The 21622-nt window shown below is 40.8% G+C and overlaps 1 protein-coding gene across 1 annotated transcript in view; it reads right to left on the minus strand.

Moving 5' to 3' along the window:
- LOC117887073 overlaps nucleotides 1-20288 on the minus strand; it is a 124177-nt gene extending 103889 nt beyond the window's left edge. The window contains exons 1-7 of the mRNA XM_034789314.1: nucleotides 19897-20288; nucleotides 13889-13998; nucleotides 12851-13061; nucleotides 9004-9162; nucleotides 7730-7830; nucleotides 4456-4682; nucleotides 2926-3064 (exon numbers count right to left, since the gene is read on the minus strand). Coding sequence (XP_034645205.1) covers nucleotides 2926-3064; nucleotides 4456-4682; nucleotides 7730-7830; nucleotides 9004-9162; nucleotides 12851-13061; nucleotides 13889-13990 — 939 coding nt within the window. The 5' untranslated portion in view covers nucleotides 13991-13998; nucleotides 19897-20288. The remainder of the gene's footprint in view (nucleotides 1-2925; nucleotides 3065-4455; nucleotides 4683-7729; nucleotides 7831-9003; nucleotides 9163-12850; nucleotides 13062-13888; nucleotides 13999-19896) is intronic.
- Nucleotides 20289-21622: the final 1334 nt, after the last annotated feature.

The raw sequence follows: 21622 nt of genomic DNA on the forward strand, positions 1-21622 counted from the left end.
GGACATGCTAGGGAGAGCCACTGAGTTAAGAGTTGGCCTTTAGGAGACAAACTGGAGAGGCTAAAGTCAGTGGGAGCTGCACCTGTGCAGCACCTTAAGACGTGGCCTATCCGCAGAAGTTCATGACTTGATTGGCTGTAAACACTTCAGACTGAAACGAATCCATATTCAGGGTCTCTAGGGCAGTAGTTCCTAACCGGGGGTTTGGGACCCCCTGGGGGCCGAGAGCAGGTTTTAGGGCGGGCCACCAAGCAGGGCCAACATTAGACTCACTGGGGCCAAGGGCAGAAAACCAAAGCACTGCCATGCAGGGCTGAAGCCTGGGACCCCGCCACCAGAGGCTGAAGCCAAAGCCTGAGAAACTTAGCTTCGCGGGGCCCTCAGTGGTGTGGGGACCCAGAAAAATTACCCCGCTTGCTACTCGCTAATGCCAACTCTGGCTTTTATATGCAGAAAAACAGTTGTGGCACAACTGGGCTGTGGAGTTTTATAGCATGTTGGGGAGGTGGGGGGCTCAGAAAGAAAAAGATTGAGAACCCCTGCTCTAGGGTATATATGTGTATTATATTAATTGTGCGTGTGTTTTATTTTACGTAGTAGCTGGGTGTCCTGTTAGTAAAATGGTTTCAGTCAATTTCACTTATAAACTCTCTCTTTTTTTTCTGGGGCTGTTTCATTTTCTTCACCTACTATTTTAAGACACATCCAGATTTCAGGTAACTTTTTTTCCCCCCCTCAGTGAAGGCCTAAATTTTTGTTGGGTTGGTTGGTTTGTTTTTGTTTTCTTAAATTCTCCTTAACTATTAGTTGGTCACTGATTCACATAATTTTGTGGGGGTTTTAATACTATATACAAAAACGATGAAAAATTAAGGTGCTGACAATAATTAGGGTAAAGAAAATAGGTTAGCTCTACATCCATCAGTAACGGCAAAGCTCGGGAGAAGATAACCTTCAAGTTTTAGGTAACACTAGAAATGGTTAATTCCAGGTGGTCTCTCTTTTCATGCATGCATGTGACCAAGTATCATCAATGAATAATATTTGTACTTGCACAAGTAAACATATCTCTAGTCAATTAATTCAGAACATAAGAACGGCCATACTGGGTCAGCCCAGGGGTTCAGCTAGCCCAGTATCCGGTCTTCCGACAGTGGTCAATGCCAGGTGCCCCAGAGAGAATGGACAGAACAGGGCAATTACTGAGTGATTCATCCTGTCATCCACTCCCAGCTTCTGACAGTTAGAGGGTAGGGACACCCAGAGCATGGGGTTGCCTCCCTGACCTTCTTTGCTAATTGCCATTGATGGACCTCTCCTCCATGAACTTATCTCCCTGTGAAGCACCTTGCATTGGTCACTGTCAGAAAACAGGATACGGGGCTAGATGGACTATTGGTCTGACCCTGTATGGCTATTCCTATATTATCTAATTCTTTTTTGAACCCAGTGATAATTTTGGCCTAGGCAACAAGTGCCACAGGGTGACTATGTATTGTGTGAAGAAGTACTTCCTTATGTGTGTTTTTAACCTGTTGTCTATTAATTTCACTTGATGACCCCTAGTTCTTGTGTTATATGAAGAGTAAATAACCCTTTCTTACTCACTTTCTCCACACCATTCATGATTTTATAGACCTCTACCATATCCTCCCTTAATCGTTTAACAGCCTATTTAGACCCATCATTTTGTCTGTGAAGTTGGGATTATATTTTCCAATGTGCATTGCTTTGCATTTGTCAACACTGAATTTCATCTGCCATTTTGTTGCCAGTCATCCAGTTTTGTGAGGTCCCTTTGTAACTCCTTACAAAATTGCTCAGGATAGTTAGGTCCAAAGCAGACTGTGATTCATTAATTAATTAATTAATTAATGGAGATATCCCATCTCCTAGAACTGGAAGGGACCTTGAAAGGTCATCAAGTCCAGCCCCCTGCCTTCACTAGCAGGACCAAGTTCTGATTTTGCCCTAGATCCCCAAGTGGCCCACTCAAGGATTGAACTTACAACCCTGAGTTTAGCAGGCCAATTATCATCTGCAAATTTTGCCACTTTGCTGTTTACCCCTTTTTCCAGATCATTTATGAATATGTTGAACACCACTAATCCCAGCACATTATTCACCTCTCTCCATTCTGAAAACTGACTATGTATTTCTACCCTTTCCCCCCCTGTCTTTTAACCAGTTACTGATTCATGAGAAGACTTCCCTCTTATCCTGTGACTGCTTACTTTGCTTTAAAGCCTCTGGTGAGGAACCTGGTCAAAGGTTTCTAAAAGTCCAAGTACACTATATCCACAGGAATGCCCTTGTCTACATGTTTGTTGACCCCCTCAAAGAATTCTAGTAGATTGGTGAGGCATGATTTCCCTTTAAAATAGCCATGTTGACTCTTCCCCCAACAAATCATGTTCGTGTGGGAAATCTTGATCAATATCATGACTACTGTTGTTTAAAAGCCTAGTGGAATCACTCTCTCATATTCTATCTACGGAAGTGGGGAAGTTCAAAAAGTTACATTTGGGCAGTTTTATTTCATAAAATTAAAGCGGCATGCAGCACAGAAATCATTTCATTATTTACTGGCCACTATAGGATTCCCTGGGCACAAACGTTATATGTTCCCTCTCTCAAAGTTCCGTAAAGAAAATCGCTCTTTGTGGATGGATTTGAGATTAAAGTTCACTTTTGTCCATAGCCCACAGAGTCTGGTGTCTGTAAATTCTTTGGATGGTAATTCAAATAATGTCCAATTATGAGATTAAATGAGATTTAGAGAGATCGCTTCTTCAATTACTGTGACTACAGAAAAGCTACAGTGTTGGGCCACTCTCCGATCTGCCCTACGACTAGTAGCAATGTGGCTCATAGAAATTTTAAAGTTAGAAAGTGGAGAAATTTCATTTTAAAATCCCAACTTACAGATGCTATGCCATAAAAGAAAAACAGAAGTAATATTGCAAAGAAGCTGCTTGTGTAGAAATATTCATTAATCGTGACAGCTGTCAGCAGACTGGCCATAATCAAAACACAAACAGTATACAGCAAACTCCAGGATAACCTAAAAATGAAAATATATTGTTATCTTTCTGGATAATTGATGACTGTTGTCATGATTTCAGCCATATGGCAAATCCCATTGTTAGTTCAAATACTTAGGATATCCCTGGAAAAGCCACAGCAACATTTCACGTACAGTTGTGACATTAGTAAGGCATTATACAAAGGAGATTGCCAGACAATGAACTTGGGAACCCATCTGTCCCTCCCATGGGAAATGAGTGAGAAGGTTGAATAGGGAGGAGAGTTCTGCCAGGTCTCCCTTAGATTGTACTCAATCTTTCCACCAATGGAGGTACTGTTTGTCCCATTCGCCATCACCCCCCTTCCTCCACAGAGAACAGGCTGCCCCCAAACACCACAGATATCAGGGGACCAATGATTTGCAATGCCATCTGCTTGGAAGCCGCAGCCATCTGTGTCAGCTGTGAGTCTCCAGGCCAGCTATGACTACGCTGCCAGGAGTCCTATACCTTGCAGGGACTTGGTAGAGGTACGAGAAGGGGAAAACACTACAGTCTGTGGCTGTATTATATTTTTCCCCTCATTTCCATAAGTCTAGTGAGAGATGATGTTCATAACTGCAACCAACCACTCTATGCACAGAGACAAGGAGGGAAAGTTGCCCTGGAAGTGTCTGAGCCCTCAGCCCTGTGAGAAGAAGAGATCTATACATAGATCTAGTTGGTACAGTTGGGTCCCAGGGTTTTTAAGAAAAGCAAACATACTAGATTCATAGCTGACTTCCACACACGTTGTCTCATATGACATTGCCTCTCTTTCAGGTTGCAAAAATCAATGATATCATCAGCTCTCTCTAACCTCTGCTTAGCTTCCTTGTGTTTATTCCTTTTTCTTCTACCTTTATCCCCTTTACTACTGTTATAATCCCTATTGATGTTAAGTAAATACATGTTAGGCACACAAAATCTAATAAAATTTGATAACTTTTGAAAGGGCACCAGCTCATTAAATAGAGGTTCGCAAGTCCTAAGAGTTGCATTTTTTTGTAAAGTTTTCCAGTGGAGTTACTGTTAGGATATCGTCCTCGAAAACTGAAGAAGGCCTCCATCCCTGTCAAAAAAATACTGGCAGTAGCAGAGCAAGATTCCACACACTGCCCAAACAATGCACCTCGATCACATTCTGAAGGGACAACCTCTAATGGTAACGGGATAATGTCCACTCAGTCCTTGGCCTGTCCGCTTAGGCTATCCATAAAGACGCCAATCTAATTGAGGTTGGCTGTTTTCTTTCTGTGAGTTCCTCCTACCCACGAGAAGCTGGATGGAAACTGTCAATTCATTTTACAAATACTGAAGAATATATGTATTTTGGCACCTATTAACTTAAGACAGTAACCTATGCACTTCAGCTACTTGTGTTACTCACCAGAAGGCTGCATCCTGTAACCCCATAGTCTTCATCAATGCCTTGAGTTTCCTTTTTTCTCTTGTAAGACTGATTGACAGAAAGTGCATAAATGGAGAGAAACTCATTGCAACAGTAAAAAAGATAAAACCATGTTCCAGGGTAATTGATGGTATGATAGATGATGATCCCATACGGACACCACTAATCGATTTCATTTCTTCCCAGACAGAATGATTTGTCGTCATCTAAAAAAATTCAAGTTAGCATTTAATTTAGTTTTATGTAATGAAATAAGGTCACGGTACAGGGTTATAACATGTCACTTAATAATGTCAGTGGTGCTGTTAACGGATCATGTATTTCTGATGACTGCTACTTTCTCCTTTCTGGCCTTGAGAAATGCAGACTTCCCCCTTCGGGTCTATTCAAAATACTGACACTGAGATTGTCTTCCTAGCATGTTGCTTTAATTACATCACCACTTCTCTGCCTCCCCACTCTGGGTCTCTCTGATCCTTCCATCAAAAACCACATATCCAGTCTTTTAAGGCCTACCCCTGCTCAACCTATCACCTCTCGGATGTTATATCAAGCCAGGACCACATGCCTCCACTCTCCCAGCAATGGCAGCCTTCATGATACGCTAGCTCAGTTCTCTCTCAAGCACCTTCACTCTGTCTCCCAGGCTGCCCTCATTGTTAGGAGGAGCTCCATGATAAATCTACAAAGTCACAACACTATCCTCCTTCAAGTCCCTCCTTAAAGCTGACTGCTACCGCGAAACACTTAATAGCTAGGGAACTGACGTGCTGAGAACGCAGCTTATTATACTAAACAATCATTTCGGTGTTGTCTTGGTCTCCTCTCCTCTCCTCTTCCCCCTGCTGGTTTTAATTCATTTGGGAGCAAGGATGGGCTTTTCATATGCCTAGACTGTAAGCTCTTTGGGGCAGGGACTGTCTTTATTACATATGTGTGCAGTGCTAACACAATGGGGCCTCTAGGTACTTCCCCAGTACAAGACAATTACATAATAAAATCGTTAGTCTTAATACTAACACTGACAACACTAAATTTCTCAGCTGACAAACCTCCCTTTCTGAGGTTATAATGTTGCATATAACGAAATCCAGTGCTAGGACCCATAATGGAGATGGGTGCAAACTATGAACTTGAACAGAATTGGAACAGGGCAGAGATCTATGAACCAAACATTTAAAAACAACGTTTCTTAAAAAAGAAATTGGGTGAAGTCAAAGCATAAACCAACATCAACTGCTCTTTAAACCTCATGTGTTACCCAGGAGGCCAGACTTGATGATCACAGTGGTCCCTTCTGGCCTTGGAATCTACGCCGATGGTAGAAATTATAATTGTTTCCACTGCGTATTGCAGCCAAAAGCCTTCAAGCCGTGAGAAATAGACATGAGATAGACCTCAAGGCCTGGTTTGTCAGGGATGTCACTGTAAATATCTCAGTAGATGGAAACGGTCATGGAGAGTTGGCTCTTTCTTGAGCCTTCACAAATTTGAACCTAGGGGGAGGTTTTTGAAGGTGCAATTGGGAGTTAGGTGCCTAAATGCCACTTGTGTCTTTTAAAATCTCCCCCCTGACTTTGAGGCCAGGTTACCTTTGCAATAGCCCCTCTCCTGTTTATCATTCCAACAGTGGAGATCAGGTTGCGCATTCTTGACAACATTCCTGACGTTTGGTCTGCTGGGGACTGGCTGCAGAGAATTCGCTCAGGTAACTTGGCCTATGCTGATCTGAAAAATCCCAAGTTTTTTAGCCCTCAGAACATGCTACAGGGGCTCCCCTATCTGCTCTCTCAGACTTTTAGTGGGTAAGATGAGCAATTGTCATGTTTTGTCGTTTTCTAAAACGACAAGAGGCACCTCTCAGAATGCTCTAGGCTCCCTTGCCAAATATTTCAAGACCGATATATCATCAAACTAAATAGCAACTCCATAACACACAGCAACGCAGCACAAAAATAAACCAAACTATCCACTGTCCAGACACATAATCCCTAACAATATTTGCTCATTCAGCAGGTTTCTTAAAAAGGCATGCCGTGCAGCATGCTCTGAAGTTTAACCGATTTGTATCATTGTAGACCAAGGACGAGGGGCACATTTCAAAGAAAAGAGGCCCACACAGAGAACGCCCTTCCAAAAGCCCCTCCTTTGGGCCAAGGGGAGTACCTCTGCAGATCTTAACTGCAGCGGCATAGCACAGGGAGAGAGGCATTCTCTCAGTTAAGAAGGTCTGAAGCAATTTAGGGTTTTAGAGGTCAATACCAACCCTTTCAACTCTACCCTAAAACCTCAGATATCCAGCCCAGTCAGGGGGGAGATTTTAAAAGATACAAGTGGCATTTAGGCACCTAACTCCCAATTGCACCTTCAAAAACCTCCCCCTAGGTTCAAATTTGTGAAGGCTCAAGAAAGAGCCAACTCTCCATGACAGTTTCCATCTACTGAGACATTGGTTGAGCCTGCTTGCAGCCAAATACTCCAATTACCAAATGGGCCGATGTATTCCACACTAGCTTTTGCTTCTGAGTGGATTTAAAATGTAGTCCCAAATAGAGCTGTAGTCTCAAAATAGGGTGACCAGACAGCAAGTGTGAAAAATCGGGACGGAGGTGGAGGGTAATAGGAGCCTATATAAGAAAAAGACCCAAAAATCGGGACTGTCCCTATAAAATCGGGACATCTGGTCACCCTATCTCAAAATGGCAAAGGAATTAATTACAGTCCAATGGTCCATACTGGAAAGAACAGCTGAAAACTCCTTGCCAGATTCAAATGATGTAAAGTGGCCTTGGCTACTTCTGAAAGATAATCATCCAGCTATAATCTGTACGTCAGTACCCGCTAGATGTTCCAGTTGGATTACGGCCACATTCTGCTGGGCACACGTGAGCTGCATTTCACTGGTGGTCTGGGAAGTTCTTTGTGTCAATACGTTTTGTAAGTGTTACCCTTTCTATTTTGTGACTTTCAAAACGGGTTGTAATTTTGCATAGAGAATAGGAGGGGTGCATGTTTTCTAGATGAAACTAAAAGTAGTCAGTTTCTGCAAACCATTCAGGAGTCTGAGTTATTTCACACGTTGTTCTTTGGTAGACGTTCCCGGCACAAGATGATCCATCGCTTTTTTTTTTTTACATTGTAATAATTCTATGCACTAAAGAAACCCTGATCACAGAAGGATTTATTTTGCTTAATGTTTAAGGGTCAGGTTAGAAGAAACAGAAAATAATTTCAGTGCAAGAATTCTGCTTACTTCTATAATAGCAGCATCAATGCTTGATTGCAGTGATAGAAATCCTCTGTACCAATATTTTGGACTATTACAGTAATGATCTGAAAAGTTATAACAAGAATCTGCAAAGACGAAAGGTCAAGTACATTACTTAATTGTGTGCAACAATCATTTTAATGCAAAATCAAGGTTGAGATTTTAATCCCACAAAAGTCAAGAAATTCAGATTTAATGGTACTACAATAATAACTCTGCAACAGCAGCAAGCAATGAGCTCCCAAGGATAGTGGAAATATCAAAGGATCAGCAGTGTATTGGACTGGTTCAGCGTCATCCCATGTAATAAATAGCAGGACCCCATTGTAGTGGATACACCTGACAGCGTCGCTCTTTTCTCACTGCTCCCCACCTGACTGCCTTAAACGTGCATGTGAAATGACAAAGCTCCCATTTACTTCAGTGGTACAGGATCAGCTCTATACGAAGGATCTGGGCATATTATTTTAATTCTTTAGATGGTTTACAACATGCCCAATGATTTAGCATTTTTAAAGTTTCTAATAAAAGCTGCTCAACTGCGATCTTCGGCTGGCCAAAAAAGCCCAGAACCCCAAACCAAAGAAGAAACAAAAAAACCTGGTATACCATTGTCTGCAGTGCTGCAGGCATTTCCACTCCCTGCTACACTCAAGTGCCTCATTCCTGCCCTGAACAACTGCTGTTCAAGATGAGAAGTGAAGACAGAGTCTCCACGCCAAATCAATTCTTCACTTCCCTACGTAGCCTCCCGAAACAGCAGAGGACTGAGAATGCTAGTTCAGTCCTCATCGGCCATCGGTTGCTAAATTTTGCTAGTAATTTTCATTATTTATATGGAGTGTATTTGGATGTGTAAAATAGACTATAGGGCAAGAATAAAATATAAAACATATATTAATCTACACCACAAGGCTGATCTGTCAGGCATGGACCCTACATGATGAGCCACGGGAAAAGACTGAAATGGAATGTAACATATCAAGTGGGATGAAATGTTTCAGGTAAAAGGGAGGAATATGCCTAAATCCTCAATTTAAAAAAAACAAACCCAAACAGTTTCTACCATCTATATATTTAAAAGAAAGTTGGTGTTGTTGGATTTTATTATTTTGTTACAAACAATAAAACAGACTTAAATTGGTGGTTCTTTCTAGGTCAGATACTCTCATGTAGACTAAGGGCCAAATCCACTTCAATGAAGCTACGCTAATTTACACCAACTGAGGATCTGGCCCTATTTATTTATTTTTAATTACCTATATGTCCAAAATGCTCATTTGGAGCAATCACATTCTCTGGAGGAAATCTGAGGTGATAGGAGAAGTCATCGTTAAATACAACCCCTACAATTTCCTCATTCAAAATCCATGCGGCCTCCAGTGCTTTTTCATCTTCCATCACTTCTGTTTTTATACCTGTGGTTTATACAAAAAACATTATGATCAATAGCTACAACACTGAAAATGTCAGCCCAGGAATTTTATACATCTAGCCAGTTTTGCCAGCTGTGTGTCTTTCCCCTCTGAATTTTTGTTCTCTAGGCTAGGTATATTTGTAGATGCTTTGGGTCACATTCAATTTAATCAGCTGGGAAAAAGTTAATAAGAAAATCTTAAGTTTAATTGTGAATGCAACAACAGGTAGGTATTTTACTCCACAGATGGCACTGTATCTAGAGTTATCTAGAGATAACTACTGCATAAAGATAGAAATAGAGATTCTCCCAAACTAAAACACCCAGGATCCAACACCCGCAAACTTCTACTAGAAACAGTGTGGAATCCATATGTAGATATACAACTGAACTTCACAGCTGGTCCTTATCTCAATAATGGGTTGACTGAAAACCTAGATTCTAATACAGTACACTCCGTTTATAAGAATTATTGATATAAGCATCAACCATATACAGTGATCAAAACCACTGGGACAAAATCATTTCTACACTAACCATGGTAAAATACTCTACTTATAAGAATCATTTAGGGGCACACTGACTACATGTAATATGATAGTCAAGAGCAATGACATGTAATAAGCCAATAAAGCTGTTTTGAATTTGAATTTCATGACATCTCGCGTTTTTAGGCATGTAGCGAGTATAAATTATAATCCCTGTGTAAAAAACCAAGTTGTGCTGTTTATGTGAGAGTCGATCAACATAGCAGGAAAAAGAAAGATGCTTTTTGCAGATGAAAAACGCCAACTTCTGGAGTCCTGAAATAGTCTTCCCAAGACCAGCCAAAGAGATGCAGCTCAGAAATTGGGCATTCCACAACTTACATTGTCTAAGATTCTCAAAGCAGGGAGAGCATTGTACAAAATGAAGGAGACAGAAAAACAATGCGGTCAGACAAGGCACCTATGGTCGAGGCTGCATTCATAAAGTGGATCAGAAATGCCAGAGAGAGCAATACCCCCCTATGCGGGCTGTTGGTGATGCAGAAAGCAGAAGAACTGGTGGTAGCCCTGGGCGTTACCAACCTCAGGGCATGCACTGGCTGGTTTGAGTGCTTTCAAAAACAAGATGGGATTGTTTTTAAGAGAGAAGCCAAAGACACAGACTTTAGGTCATGTGAAGAATGGTTAGTAAACTAGTGGATTGAAATGAGACATGACTTTGCTGAAGAAGACATTTGGAATGCCGATGAAAGTGGAATTTACTTTCAAGCCCTGCCTGATGGCACCCTCACATTTAAATTAGACAATAAAAAAGGAGGAAAGAGGTCTATAAAAAGAATTACTGCTCTAGTCACCTGTTCCATGACTGGTAAGAAAAAGGACCTTTTCATCATCGGGAAAAGTCAAAACCCACAGTGTTTTTAAAATCTGAGATGTCTTCCAGTCCACTATGCTGCCAAGTCATCTGCCTGGATGACGGGGTATCTATTCGGTGAGTGGCTGAAGCTCTGGAATCAAAAGTTGGGGCCATGAAAGGAGAAAAATTTTGCTACTTGTGGACATCTGCACAGCCCACATGACGAAAGATGTAACACTGAGGAATATCCAACCTGAATTCCTCCCAAAAAACACAACTTCTATCCTTCCGCCATGTGACCAGGGAATTATCAGAACTGCCAAGGCATACTTTCATAAGCAAATGGCTTCCACGGTGTTTCACCACATTGATGATGAGAACAACAAAGCTCCTGCTGTGGAAATGACCAGGAAGATCAGTCTTTCAGATGCCATTCTAATGCTCACAAATGCCTGGTCGGACGTCAATGCTTCAACAATTGCTGGAAAAGAGGAGGGCTGGTGATCGCACCTATGGCGGAAGCAATTCTTGTTGAACCACCAAGAGGACTCAATGGACATGAATTTGAAGAGTGGATAGACATTGATGATAATGCTTTTACTATGCAACCTGTCTCTGATGGCGACATTGTGACTGAGTTCAGAGACCAATTTGAAGTGAAACTCAAAAACGATGCCGAGGTGGACTCTCATGATGACACGGTAATCATCCCATCCTTGACCCAAATGAAGGATGCGACGAAAACTAATGGTCTATTGTACAGGGGCTTCAATGATTTTAACCTCCTACATCACCTTGAAAAAGAAGAAACGGTGATACTCCAAAATAAACATTCATGTGAGCCAATACTGTTAAACAGCCTGTTTTGTTGTTTTACATTGATATTTACGCTATAAAAGTCAGTGTAATGAACTTTCATATGTTACGTTTGTTGCAGTTTATTTGAGAGATTTTTAAAATTTGTATCTTGGATCTTTACGTGAAGAGGTATATAGCTCCAGTAACTTACATTTTGTGTAAAGTTGTAACATGCTGCACAGTATTAATAATGCCTTGAAAAAAAGCACCAGCTAAATGATTGGGTAATAACTAATTAATTATGTTGCTCAGTTAAAATGTTGGTATGGTTGGTAGAATGTTGGTTTTGTTCCACGCTGAATATGTTTAAAGTCTAAAGAATTTAGTTATGGTAAATGAGATGTTTCTCAATTGAATTAAAAAAGCCAGTTGTTTAAAACGTAACGGTCGATTTAATCCATTCTTTGCAATTCTGCTTGTAAGAATCAACTGCTTATCAGAATCAAATTATCCAGGTGAGGTGTGATTCTTATAAAAGGAGTGCATTGTACTCAAATTATTGGGAGTTTGACATCTGGATCACGGGTTTATGGCACAGGCCCCATCTCTGCTTCCCAGTCAACAAAAGGTTTTTTATATCATTTTTTTAATATAGTTTTATAATATCATTCTAGGGAAAGTTTCTGATCTGAGTTATTTATTTCTTATTAGGACCCAAACCTGGCACCACATATGTTACCTGCAATGCCAGCTAGCAGCTAATTAATTTAATTTATAATCAGGTATTCAGTGGGAAAGCATATATTGTTTCAACTCCGCTGTCTTCCTTTCTTAAGCCCCTTCTATCACTGCTGGACTCTAAGGTGCAGTTAATGAAGTTTCTAAAATAATGAAAGAACCATTAAAATTCAGTCAAGTTTGTCAGAACATTGCTTGTGGATCAGACTACTACATATTTTCATGAAACTGAATTTCAGGAGTATTCCACAAGGGAATAAACGTATGTTTCCCTTGATGCTGTTGTGCTGTACTGGGAACATTTGTTAGCATGATCCATCAGGAATGGAAAATTAGTTACTATAATTGCCTGTTAACACTCCTCTTAATACAAAAAACTCACAAGCATGCAGAGAAAACTAGAGGTATTGGATAATGAATACACAACAACTATCTGTGACAATGAATGGTATAGAATGATGGCCAAAAGTATCAACTGGATTAAAAATAAAAGAATTACGGTAAATATATTCATGGAGGATGCAACCCCATTGCTCTGGGTGTTCCTAAACTTCCAATTGCCAGAAGCTAGGTCTGCATGACAGGGGATGGATCACTCAAAATTGCCCTGTTCTGTTCATTTCCTCTGAGACATCTGGCAAGGGCTGCTGTTGGAAGACAGGATACTGGGTTAGATGGACTGTTAGTCTGACCCAGTCTGGCTGTTCTGATGTTCTGATGAATATTGTATACTAGCAGAACATGTTTAGACACAGTACAGGTACGGTAGCTAACGTAATAAATCTAAATATTTAATGGGCATCACATACCTATCATTACAGAGTCGGAAGCCACTTTATTCATTATTTGTCTCGTGCTGCCTGTCATGGGTGTATAAGCAACTGTAATCCCAGTAGCATTATAGGCCGGGTCATCTAATCGTCCCAGGAAAGCCAGAGGCACTTCAGGATTTGGGTAAGTTAATGTGAACATAGACACCAAGTACACCAGAAAGAGAAATAGAAGTGACAGGATCCATTCCTGGGTAATGGAAAAGAGTAAATGAGCAGAGAGAACGGCACAACAATTTCAGAGCGAATGTTCCCTCCCTGGTCATCAGATAAGCAATAAAGCCAGGCAATCCATTTTAGATGGAACAGTTTTCCTTCAGAAAAATCTAAATCTTGTCACAGAATATAGTCACTTTAACATCACTCAGAGCTTACAACTTTCACGTCTGCTAATGCTTGAAAATTCGAGCTACAGCAACGCAAATACAAAGAGTAATATTGCTTATTAAGTCAATGAAACACAGAGCTCAACTCTTTGTAAAAAGTTCACTGATTTTACATGAGTGCATAGAATATGAAGATGGTGCTCTGTGTGTCACCACAAAACCATGAGCAACTAGCTTCTAGAACAATCCGCAGGTGAGAGAGTTTCTGCTATTGTCTGTTGCAGCAATGAGAAAAAGAACTAGGATGGGTGAAAAAGCCTCGCAAAACACTGCAACAATTGGGGCTTTTCAAATATTATCTCACTTTTACTACACTCTCAAATACAAATTGTTTTTTTGTTTTGTTTTATTTTTTGCGGGGGNACTAGCTTCTAGAACAATCCGCAGGTGAGAGAGTTTCTGCTATTGTCTGTTGCAGCAATGAGAAAAAGAACGAGGATGGGTGAAAAAGCCTCGCAAAAAAATGCAACAATTGGGGCTTTTCAAATATTATCTCATTTTTACTACTCTCTCAAATACAAATTGTTTTTTTGTTTTGTTTTATTTTTTGGGGGGGGGGGGGGGGGGAATAACCATCTCACATGACCCAGCTTTTTTTTGTTTTATTCCCAAACTATCTTTTGGTACTTGCCTGAAAGGTCTGCATTTTCATTCTCCATTTGAAAAGTAGGTTTTTACATAAGAGAGCCTTAGTTTGCTGACACACACTCATATTTCTCTGAAGTCTCTGCATTTCTGGATCTAGAGAGAGAAACAAAAGGATGTAAATTCTAATAGAACAAATCAAAGAAAAAATAGTCGTTGGATTTGTACAATGCTTTGCATCCAAGGATACCAAAGCACTTTACCAAGCTAAGCAATATTTCCATTTTACAGACTTGCCAAAGTTTCTTCATACAAAGGAAGTCTGTGTTGGCAGAAAAATTGAATTCAGATCTCTTTGCTCCTAGACCCAATGCCATAACGAATAGACCATCTCCTCTCCCAGGGCTTTGATAATTGAAGAACTCACTTTGATCATTAAAGAACTCACTTCCGGTGCTCTCCTTTACTAAAAATGTTAGGGGTGGGAAGAAACTACAAGGATAATGAAAACTTTTCCGTTGTAGATGCAGGGTTTTCTTAACTTTTCCTCTATTTAGGGTTTTTAGTCTTCTTCTTAGAAATTAAACAACATACAATACTACTTCATTTTTAATTATATTGATATTTTCAGAAGAAGTGTGTATGCATTCTGCTGTTTTCAGTTTGAAAGTATTATTTCCTAAAAGGACCTCAAGCTAAATGATATTTGTAATGTGAAAAATAGAAACCCAACTTACTAATTATGCATTCATGTATATCTGGGTATGCAAAATGGTACTAAGTAATACAAACTATGTTTTGAATTTTCAGTAGACTCCTAAAAAACCTGACAATGGTAGAAAACCTTAAAAAAACTAGAACAATCATTATTTTCGTATCTTGGCCTACCAGTGAACAAAAATGTTAATTTAAAATTTAAAGTCAAACTCTTCTGTTTATTATAAATGTATACATAGTTTTAAGAAACAGAGCCTGAAGTCCTTCAAATCATTTGGAATTATGTGTAGCAGTGCTGCATTTAGCCCTAAATAACTATTAAAAAGATGAGTGAGCAAGACAAAAAAGTATTGTTCAAACCACCACCACAGTATTGAATTTGAATTCAGCCCCTCTTATTCACTAAAGGCTTGATCCTGCAAAGCGTCGAACAACTCCTGAAGGTGCTGTGAGCTGAGCACCCTTCGCTTCTGTGGAAGTCAATGGGAGTCGAAGGCATTTCCACATCTTGCAGGAACAAGCTCAGGGACATTCTTGAGTGAATTTTTGTTCCCAATGATAGTCACATAAAGAGAAAGAGTAACTAATGCATGTTTGTGAGAATATTTATCTGGAAGCACTGGAATGGGTTACTTAGGGAGGTGGTGGAATCTCCATCCGTAGAGGTTTTTAAGGCCCGGCTTGACAAACCCATGGCTGGGATGATTTAGTTGGTGTAGGTCCTGCTTTGAGAAGGGAATTGGACTAGATGACCTCCTGAGGTCCCTTCCAACCCTAATCTTCTATGATTCTATTAAGTGTTTGGCTGCCGCCTTTAAAATTCCTTTCAAGTTGGGAGTTATCCAATCAAAGCAGAAACAACATGTTTGGTCACCTAAGTATCACCTATCTCAAAGAACACATCTAGTGAACACTGAAAGCACTAGTTGTAGAGAATTGTTTGATCAGTCCATAAGGGTGAGCTACGTACACATAAATCAGTCAAGTTTGAGTAACTGGTGAAACACTGAAGGGGTGACATATGTGAAATAATAGATCTCCCAGATCTAATTACAATCAAAAAGCCAAAATGCAATCAACTATGGTATGGCTAAATTATGCTTTCATACAAACAGATGTCCTGACCTTCCAAGCATTAGAGCTCAGTTACAGAGGCAAGGTGGGTGAGGGAATATCTTTTATTGGACCAACTTCTGCTGATAAGAGAGAGAAGCTTTCAAGCCACACTGAGCTCTTCTTCAGTCACTCTCACCAACAGAAATGGGTCCAATAAAGGATATTACCCACCTAGTCTCTCTATTATCCAGGGAACAACACGACTACCACGACACACGCATAGCTCAGGATAAGACATCTTTGCATCTGATCCTTTAAAATGTCTGTAGCTGAAATAAAAGGAACTTGGATGTGTTTTATTGTTTTCCCTTTGGATATCACTTCCAGATGTTACTGAATGGACAGCTGGACTTTACTTATAAATGATGCCAAATGCACTTACACAGCTCGGTTCCCCTTACTATTGTTGTTGTGTGTGGTTTCTTTTTTTTGGGGGGGGGGGAGGAGTAAAACATTTGCCTGCTCCAGATGCAATAGGTTCAGATTTCTAATTACTCCTTCAGTGCTAACCGAGGAACCTATCCCAGAACATGCTTGCGCACCCTCCCCTGTCGTTGATTTCATTGGGATTTGAGATCACTCGGCATGATATAGTTGGTCTTGTTAATACTTTTTCTTCAGACTTGGAATTTGATGATAAATAGTGCAAAAGAAGGAGGAGAAAAGATAAAAGTGCACATCCCACGTTCACCTCTTGCTTATGTGATTTGCTATTCTGAAGTTGCAATGTACACAAAAATGTGGCACAACTAAAGTTATTTAACACATTATTTTATTATTCACCATCATTATTATTATTACTGTTATTACAGGTGAACTTCTCTGTGCTACTAAAGCCAGAGGGAATGCCATTATAACTGAAAAAGCAGGACAGAGGTAGGCTATTCCAATGAGAAATTACTCTAGTCATTTCATAATGGAGTACATCTCTCATTTTCGACCCAAAATTACCTCTTAGTAGAGCAACTTGTGGCTGTTAATTATTTATACATCGGAAACGTTGAATTAGAAAATTAAGGTTACAAGAAATTTGGTTGTAAAATTAATTCCACATTTCAAGCTTCCTCCTCTACTCTGCTGGTCTCATAAATACATACATACTATAGAACACTTTACATCCTCAAATGTCTTGTACAAATATGAACTAACCTATAGCATTTATCTCACACGAGTGTCCTATCCCCATTTTACATACAGGGAAACAAACTTGCATCTGAAGAAGTGAAGGTTTTACCCACGAAAGCTTATGCCCAAATAAATCTGTTAGTCTTTAAGGTGCCACCAGACTCCTTGTTGTTTTTGCTCAAGACCTGACTGCAAGAGTCTGATCCTGATCCCATTGAGCCAATGGCAAAATGCCCATTGACTCCAGTGGGTAGGATCAGATGGAATTTGGAGCATAGGAGATGGAGGCTTAACATGGCGCTGAAGATTTGGGGAGCAAATCAGAATGAGCAAGTAAAGGATCAAGGAATCTAAGCATCTGCAAGCACAGGGCCCTTCTCATGAAGGGAGTGGATGTTTTTTAAAAAAATTAAAGACGTTTCCCCATTAAACACTTGGGTGTGGAGAATTTTAGCTTGCAAACTCACACTAATGTGTATAAAATTTTCTTTCAGAAGATTAAGTTTAAAAAAAAAAAAGTCAGAAACCCAGGCAATTCAGAGTTAAACTCTAACTACCACAGCAAACCACATAACTGCAGACAAATCACCTCCACAATCCAAACTCTGCTCCAAGAGATAACAAAAGTCAACATTTGTACTTGGAAAGGACAAAAAATAGTTCCCTTTTTGTACTAATTCCAGTACAGCTGGAATTGAGCGGTCTTCAGAATAGCTATAATAAACTTACTTCCAAATTAAGTTAGCTGCAGTTTTACAGACTTCCAGAAATGCATTTCGTCACTCTGCAGACGAGCCAACAGAAAACAATTTCACATTACCTTCCCGACCGAACGTTCATGACAAGAACCACACAATTTCATCAAGCAATCGGAGTCAACAATTTCACCATTACTCTCTTAGCCATCTATACGAGAAGAGTAAGTTAACCAATCACAAAACTGCAAAAATAACACGGTGCAGTACTTTCTAAATGAGTCTGAGAATACTACATTAGAGCAATTCTTCTGGGGCAGAGTTAATCTAGTGGCGATTTACATGTAATGTGGAAGTACAGTTTTCTCTTTCAATTCCTTGGTTGTTTTCTATCCTAATAGAGGTTAAGCAGTAAAATTGCACTGTAGCAGATCTCTTTCTTTTTTCACACCTACCAAGAGATTTCTATGGCACATTTCCTGCCTATCTAATTTTATTTTTAAAACTCCAGTGTTCTTGAAAGATAATATACACTTGAAACGCTGATACATGCCTGCAACTTTATCACCACAAAATTGAAACTCCTTGTGTGGGAATTGCAAAGAAAATAAGACATCAGGTACTAATCCCACCTCTACTGTACTTTCTCCATAGACCACCTCGAAGACTATGTCTACACTATAGAACCTACACTCATATAGCTTCCCAGTGTAGATGCAGAAAGAGTTTTTCTGCCAGTGTAGGAACACCAACTCACCAAAGGACAATGCTTGGTCTATACTCAAAAGTTGTATCAGCATGGCTACATGGGTCAGTGCCAGAAGAAATGCAAGCCCATTGGGGGCCCTAAGAAAGAATATTTTTGGGATCCCCCTGCAACACGTATCTCATAGAACTGGAAGGGATTCTGAAATGTCATTGATTCTAGCCCCCTGCCCTTCACTAGCAGGACCAAGTACTGATTTTTGCCCCAAATCGCTAAGTGGCCCCCTCAAGGATTGAACTCACAACCCTGGGTTTAGCAGGGCAATGCTCAAACCACTGAGCTATTCTCTCACACTCACACTCTCAACAGAGGGCAAGTCAACACTACAGCGCTACATTGGTGCAGCTGCACGGATCCAGCCGTGGCGCGTCTGGTGAAGGAGCACTCGCCCATTGGCATAAGAACTCCCCCTTGGCGAGAAGCAGAAGTTATATCAGCGGGAGAGTGTCTCCCACCAACATAACACTGGTGTGGACAGTGCAAAACTTGTGTCGCTTGGGGGGCGCGCTTTTTTACACCCCTGAGCGACGCAAGTTAGATCAACTTCACCGGTAGTATAGGCCTGCCCAGAGTAGGGAGCCCCCTTGAGTGGCTTGGGGCCCTAAACAATTACTTATTTTGCTTATGCCTAGCAGCAGCTCTGGTCAGCGCTGTGAAAAACCACTCCCCTGACCCATGGAGCTATGCCAATGTAACTCTCAAGTGTAGATGCAGTTTAGTCAACGAAAGAGCACTTCAGGCTAATGTAAGGTCTGTCTATGCTATGGAGACTGAACTGGCATTGCTACGCCAGCATAGCCCCATAGTGTAGATGCAGTCTACACTGACAGAAGGAGTTGTTCTGTCCAGGTAGGTATACCACCTCCCTGAATGCCATTAGCTACATCAATGGAAGCACCTTTCCATTGACGTAGTTGTGTCTACACTGGTGGTTATGTTGGCATGGCTACCTGAGTTAGGAGTGTGGGTTTTTTCACTCCCCTGACCAAGGTAGCCATGACGATATAACTTCCAAGTGTAGACTAAGCTGTCAGTTGGGGAGTTGGTGTTCCTACACTGACAGAAAAAAACCCTTCTGTCCATGTAGGCTGCATCTACACTACAGGTCTATGCCAACACAGCTATGCCGATACAGTCTGCCTAGTGTAGACATATCCCTTTATTAGCACAATGCTGCGGTAGAGGGTGGAAAACAGTATGGAGGAATTTTCATCTGTGTTTTAAAAAATATATATCTCCCCCTGGAATTTTTAAAAAACATGTAAAGGAAACGTATCACTTTTATACATATTATATATGTGCTAAATTTAATCTGATGACTTATTTTAAAACCAGAATACACACTGCAGAAAAGCATGCTCTGTGAAAAGCTGAAAATTGTTAATGTATTGTTATTAGACCACAAATAAGAAAAAATAAAGTAATAAAGCCTTAAAATGGCAATAAAACTTCAATAGAAAGAATTTAAACTTCACACTTTAGAAAGATTCTGCATCTGCTAATCAGGCAGTTCAAACAAGCTTCAAACAAAACAGCAGGGCACACTGGAACAATGTTAGTTTTAGAGCCTTTAATTACCAGCTATTTTCATACATTAGGAGTTAAATGGAATTTTTTAAAAAATAGAGATCTTACCTTAGGGGGAAAGTTCTGAGAAGCGTTCAGAATATTTGCTCTTGTAATGGATCTGTAAATAATGCAGATGTGTTCTTTTTCCTGCCGTTACTTTCCAATCGTTGTAATGACACTCCATGCTTCTTTGGGGCTCCTCCCACCCTTCATTTCAATAACTCTGCCAAAAAGTCCTGGCTTACATGACCACTTTGTTTACTTCACTAGCTGCCCCCTCTTTACCCTCTTTGGCAGTTCTTCCTATTGCTTTCTTTTCTATAGCGCTAACGGAGGATATTGCTGCCTAGCTGCTGAAGGAAAATTCCTCTCCAAAGTTAGGTTCAGGAAACTCTTGAAACGTTGAATACAAAAATAAAAAACAAGCTCTGCCTTGTAAAAATCTCTTGTTCCTTCCTGCAAGAGTAGTAGCTGACTGTAACAGCAGTGCAATGATGCCTTGATGTAGGTAGAAGGGCAAAACTCAGCGGATCAACAACGTTGTTGGCAAAATACTGTATATAACAGAGTTCTGTTAAGTAACTCCAACTGGCTGGAAATCCCTTTCCCCCTTTACCATGTGGAAACAAGGCACATCAAATAACGTTAATTTCCCTAACACTATATTTTAAAAGAGAATTCGAATTTCATCTATATAGAATAGAGGTTAAGCTAAAAAGCCGCACGATATCCAATCTCTATCTTTTTCACAGCCAGAGGCAGATTTCTATGGCACATATTCGATCGTGAAAACTAGGGATGTGTACATCAGTTTCTCACTCAGTTCCCAAGGGCGATGGTAGAAACCCCACAGTCGGAAGGATTCAGAATGACCTGGGACAAAATGAAAGAAAACGTTCTGAAGCTAAGGCTGTATTGGAGGATGGACTGGAGGAGATCAGCAGCACTCAACCTGCGGGGCACTGCCCAGAAGGGGTTTGCCGCAGCCACGTCCAGGGTGATTTGTGTACTGTGTAGCTCATGAAAAGCAGAGGTTCTCTGGACTCAGGCAAACGCGAGCGACGCACCAAGCATCAGTAGTGAGTCTTGGCTGTTAGGCATGGTAAAAAAGAGGGTAAAAATGCTATGGTCCTAGATTAAAAAAAGCGTTTTCTTATTTATATAACATTAGTGCATGACAGCCAAGCAAAAGTGGGGCCTGTGACAGGGTATATAAACCAATCTTAGTTGGTAACTTTCCACCAGGGAGCCTGTCCCAGGGTGCACCTGCATTGCCTTTTAGGCCAGGTGCAGGACTTGAAAAGGAGGAAGGGGAGAAGAGCTGACAGGCTCCTCCCACGGGCAAGTGGCAAGTCTGACCGGAGACATGGGCTCTGAAGAGTTTCAGCCTGCCTGAACCTCTGAGTAAGGAATGTGCTAGCCCCAGAGCTGTGAGGTTGATCGCGGCGCAGCAGCCCGTGATTAGACAGGAGGAAAGACTAGAGTGCCTCACGTGCATCTGGTGAGGAAGAGGTAGAGTTGTGATGCTGTAAAGTGGTCTAGCTAGAAGGCCAGGCCACTCTTATGACTGAAGTAGGCCAAAGATGACACTGGGGAAACTGAGGCAGCACTCCATCTGGACATAAGGGGATTTGCTGGAGTGACAGCTTTGCTGCAGGACCCCATTGAGGCACTGTACATAGTACTAGATGGGTCCTGGCCGAAAGAATTTACGATCTAAATAGACCAGACAGACACCGGGTGCTGGAAGGGGTAGAACACATAAGCAAAGCTACCGGTGGGATGGTGGCAA

Source organism: Trachemys scripta, chromosome 14 (assembly GCF_013100865.1).
Source record: "Trachemys scripta elegans isolate TJP31775 chromosome 14, CAS_Tse_1.0, whole genome shotgun sequence".
NCBI classification, from domain to species: Eukaryota; Metazoa; Chordata; order Testudines; family Emydidae; genus Trachemys; species Trachemys scripta.